Source organism: Temnothorax americanus, unplaced genomic scaffold, assembly GCF_048541705.1.
Source record: "Temnothorax americanus isolate GAGA-0224 unplaced genomic scaffold, ASM4854170v1 Scaffold21, whole genome shotgun sequence".
Lineage (NCBI taxonomy): Eukaryota > Metazoa > Arthropoda > Insecta > Hymenoptera > Formicidae > Temnothorax > Temnothorax americanus.
The window spans coordinates 3980471-3985553 of record NW_027509349.1 but is presented as its reverse complement, the minus strand read 5'-3'; the positions used below and the strand labels follow the sequence as shown (position 1 = coordinate 3985553).

At 56.8% G+C, this 5083-nt stretch overlaps 1 protein-coding gene across 1 annotated transcript; it reads right to left on the bottom strand.

The window, feature by feature from the left end:
* Positions 1 to 1456: 1456 nt before the first annotated feature.
* LOC143897666 (uncharacterized) lies at positions 1457 to 5083 on the bottom strand. The gene has a single exon (XM_077406472.1). The coding sequence runs from the start codon at positions 5081 to 5083 to the stop codon at positions 1457 to 1459; it is 3627 nt and encodes a 1208-aa protein (XP_077262598.1).

Below are 5083 nucleotides of genomic sequence, written 5' to 3'. Positions count from 1 at the left end.
CGCGCACCGAGTCCCCGAGACAAAGGAGCGAGTAAATATAGGCCACCGTGGAACTCTGTTTTTCTGTCCTTCGAATGTATACTAGGAAATATACCGATACTTCTGCGAATTTGGTCGACTTTACTCTGAAGGGCAGAAAAACCGAAATTATTTCAAAACAGCTGATCGGTGGCCGGCCTCGAGTTCAACGTGACGTACGTAAAACTAATTTCTCGAGACGCCGACAGCGGATTGGCTCAGCGGAATTTTCGGCTCGTTACCGGGGGTCCGGAAGATTCGAGAGAATTCGGAGGTCGTGGGTATAAAACTCCGGACCTTCGCGCGCGAGCCCAAAAAATCGTACGAAAGTTTCTCGGAACGAGCGTGTTAAAGTTACTCGCACTTTCGAGGTCTTATTTTCACGCGCGGGAATGGCCGTCGTTCGTGTGTATTATACACTTGTAAATACTGTACATTCTTGGATTATAGAAATTTCACAAAAGACAACTTTCTACGAATTAATTCCTTCCTTCCCGCGACTCCCTCGACCATTCGCGTACATTTTATGGTCCTTCGAGCCGGATAAAATGTACGCGAATGGTCGAGGGAGTCGCGGGAAGGAAGGAATTAATTCGTAGAAAGTTGTCTTTTGTGAAATTTCTATAATCCAAGAATGTACAGTATTTACAAGTGTATAATACACACGAACGACGGCCATTCCCGCGCGTGAAAATAAGACCTCGAAAGTGCGAGTAACTTTAACACGCTCGTTCCGAGAAACTTTCGTACGATTTTTTGGGCTCGCGCGCGAAGGTCCGGAGTTTTATACCCACGACCTCCGAATTCTCTCGAATCTTCCGGACCCCCGGTAACGAGCCGAAAATTCCGCTGAGCCAATCCGCTGTCGGCGTCTCGAGAAATTAGTTTTACGTACGTCACGTTGAACTCGAGGCCGGCCACCGATCAGCTGTTTTGAAATAATTTCGGTTTTTCTGCCCTTCAGAGTAAAGTCGACCAAATTCGCAGAAGTATCGGTATATTTCCTAGTATACATTCGAAGGACAGAAAAACAGAGTTCCACGGTGGCCTATATTTACTCGCTCCTTTGTCTCGGGGACTCGGTGCGCGAGGCATACCCCGGGACAGAGCGAGTAAATAATCAGTTTTTGTTCGATCGCGAACATTCCGCCCGCCTCGTATGGTGCAACCTACGAATGATACTGTGGTAACGTCGCCACCGAACACGCGCCGAGAACGTGGACGCGCTTGGCCGAATAGCACGCGATGGAACGCAAGTACGTCTCGCAACACAGGCGAGGGGATATTAAGTACGTTTAGACTTTACGCTTCTCGCTATCGGCGAGTTCACACTGAGCACAATATTAACGATAATTTTACAAGGCAATATTTTGTACAAAGCAACGCAAATTATTAAGGAAAAATTAAATTTGACCGTTAGTATGTACCGGGGATGTACTTAGCGGACGTCATCAGACGCGGCGCTCACGGGGAGGAGAACGAGCTTACTCACGGGCCGGGTAAAGCGCGAGGTAGCCGTTCGAACGGAGACCACGCGGACGTGGCCGTCTCCCCCGGGGTGCAGCTCCTCGATTCTCGCTAGAGGCCATTTCGTCGGTGGGGTCGTTTCGTTCCTCAGGAGGCACAATCGGCCGACCTGAATTTCCTCGCTAGCTTTGACCCATTTTGGCCGGTGCGCCAGCGTGTGGAGATATTCCTTTGACCACCGGTCCCAGAATTGATCCCGAATTCTTTGCAGCAGCTGCCACCGGGAGAGACGGCTCGTTGACTCCTCGGCTAGAGACGGCTCGGGTACTGCTTTGAGTGCTGAGCCGATGAGGAAGTGGCCCGGCGTCAGCGCGGTTAAGTCCTCCGGGTCATCTGATAGGGCTTGGAGCGGGCGTGAGTTCAAGCACGCTTCGACTTGCGCAAGGACGGTGGCCATCTCCTCGTACGTTAGTTTCGTTTCGCCTATGACCCGCCTCAAGTGCAACTTCATTGATTTCACGGCGGCCTCCCAAATTCCGCCGAAGTTAGGCGCCGCCGGAGGGTTGAAATGCCACTGTATGCTCTCTTCTGCGACGCGTGCTGCGATTCGTCGGCCTTCCTGGTCGCTAGCGGAGAACAAGGCTTTCAGCTGAGCGTCGGCTCCGCCGCAATCGCTATAAAGCGCGCGACACAGGCCTCGGCGGGCGACGAATCGGCGTAGGGCGGCCAGGAACGCCTCCGCGGAGTAGTCCGACGCTACATCTAAATGAACGGCTCTGGAACTCAAACAAATAAAGACAGTAATAAACGCTTTGGCTGCGTGGTGTCCTCGGCCTTTGGACGTCCGCAGCCATACTGGACCGGCATAGTCGATGCCCGTGTTAAGAAACGGGCGAGATGGGGTCACCCTGGGCGGCGGCAGGTCCCCCATGAGCGGCTGCGGCGAGGCCGCCCGCCATCGCAGACAGATTAAGCAGCGGTGGATGCAGCCCTTTACAAGTGAGCGACCTCGGGGTATCCAAAACTCCTGCCGGATGGAACTCAGCGTCATTTGCACACCTCCGTGCAGCGTCCGTCGATGGTGAGCATCGATGACGAGCCGTGTGAAATGTGACTCACTCGGCAGGATCATCGGGTGCTTTGCGTCGGGAGCTAGGGGGGCGTGCCGGAGTCGCCCTCCCACTCGCAGGATCCCTTGCTCGTCTCGAAGCGGGTTTAGCTTAGCGAGGCTACTGCGTGCCGGCAGCTGCTCGCCCTTTGAAATCGCTCTCAGCTCCCCGCTAAATGCTGCTTCTTGCACCACTCGGATCCAGCCACGCCGGGCGTCATCGAGCTCGGAAAACCGGAGTACGAGCGGGGCTTCGAAATCGATTTGAGAGTCAGCGACGGTCCTCTGCCGGGGCAATCGCCGCAGCCAGCGACGGCACCAGGCCGTCCGTCGTAACAGTCGTGTCAGGGAGGAACATCCCGTCAACTCTGAGGGCTCGTCGATCTTCTCCGTGGGCGTGGCCGTTGCGTGCACAGCCGTTCGCCGATCCGGCAGGCTAGCAGGAAGCTCGGTTTCCGGAAGGGCGGTCCACGGGCCGGATTCGGTCCTTAGCCATGATGGGCCGCGCCACCAGAGCGGGTGGTTTACCAGCTCTGTTGAGGATATGCCGCGCGAAGCGCAATCGGCGGGGTTCTCTCGCCCGGGAACGTGGTGCCAGATTGCGTCAGGTAGCGTCGTCTGGATTTCGCTTGCCCTATTGGCTACATAGGTTTTCCAGGCCGATGGATGTCCACGGATCCAGCCCAGCACAACCTTGGCGTCCGACCACAGATGCGAGGGGACATTCCTCGCTTCGAGGACTCGCTGAACGTGAGCCATTAGTCGCACAAGCAAGGTCGCGGCGCTCAGCTCCAAACGCGGCAAGGTCATCTGTTTCAGCGGTGCAACCTTCGTTTTTGCCTCGAGCAGCCTCACTTCCACTTCTCCGTCTCCTCTCTCGACTCGCAAATAGATGACGGCGGCATAGGCTCGCTCCGAGGCGTCAGCAAAGCCATGGAGCTTCAGCCGGCAGCCCTCGTCTCCGCTCGTCAGCCAGCGCGGAACGCGGATGGCTTCCAGGGAGGGCAGATCAGACTGGAATGCTCTCCAGTTTTGCACATCTTTTTCCGGGAGCGGCTCGTCCCACTCAATCCCCAGCAACCACGTGGACTGGAAAAGGATCTTCGCGCGCACCGTGGCTGGGGCGAGCCACCCCAGTGGGTCGAATAGTCTTGCTGTCAGCAAGAGGACCGTTCGTTTTGTGAACGTTTCTGTCCGGATCAGCTGGGTCGCATACGAGAATTGATCGTCGTGCGGATGCCACCGCAGGCCCAAGGTCAGATGGCTCTCACCCGGCTGCCATCCTCGAGGCTCCTTCAGTAAACGATCCTCCACCGGCACGTCCTCCAGGAGAGTCTCGTCATTGGCGGACCACTTTTTCAGCGGGAAGCCGCCCGCCATGCAGATCCGCTCCAACTGTCTCCGTTTCTCTAAAGCGGCAGCCAGCGTTTTCGCTCCGGAGATCACGTCGTCCATGTAGGTGTCCTCCTCCAGGACGCTTGCTCCCTCCGGAAATCGATGCTTCTCATCCTTGGCAAGCTGGTGCATCGTGGCCAGGCCGTACGTAACAGTGGTGAGCCAATACTCTAGTATAGGCTCTCGTGGATCGAACCGCCAGAGAATCCGCAGCAAGTCCACATCCTCCTGATGGACGTCAATCTGCCGGTACATCTTCTCGATGTCCGTGGCAAAGACGAATCGATGGCGGCGCCATCGTAGAAGAACGTCCGTCAGCGCAGGCAACAGGTTGGGTCCGACCATCAGGCGCTGATTCAATGAGTCCCCGGACGGGACTGTAGCTGAGCCATTGAAGACTACTCTCAGCTTGGTCGTAGAGCTCGTCTCCCGCAGAACGCCGTGATGCGGCAAGTAACACACGCGAGCGCTAATCAAGTCGTCGCCGCGGACTGGCACCATATGCCCCAGCTCGGCATACTGCTTCATGAAATCCACGTACGCGTTCTGGAGGTCGGCATCCCGCGCGAACCGACTCTCCATGCTTCGAAGCACTCGCTCAGCTACGCGACGCGTTTCGGAGAGGTCCGGCAACGGCGAGATGAGAGGAAGGCGCACCACATAGCGTCCATCGGGCCGTCGCGAATGCGTCCGGACGAAATGTTCCTCGCACTCAGCTTCCCCCTTCGTGAGAGCCACCGCGCTCGACGGAACTTCCTCCTGCTCCCAAAACCGGCGCACCACGCTCACCAGATCTTCCTCGATCCGGCATTGGTGAGTGTACGCGACGTGTCCGGAAACGGAATCAGCGATCACTCCCGAGAGGATCCACCCCAACGTCGTGTTCTGGGCGACCGGTTCGCGAGGTCCTCCCTTCCGGAGCCCCGCACGGAGTATCGACGCGTAAATGTCGGCGCCGAGGAGTACATCGATCGGATCTGAAGAGCAAAATTCTGGATCCGCTAATTCTAGTCCGCGAAGGTGCGGCCAAGTAGCCGCTCCGGCTTCGATGCCACCGGCATACACGGTGAGCCGCGGGAACACGAGAGCGGACAT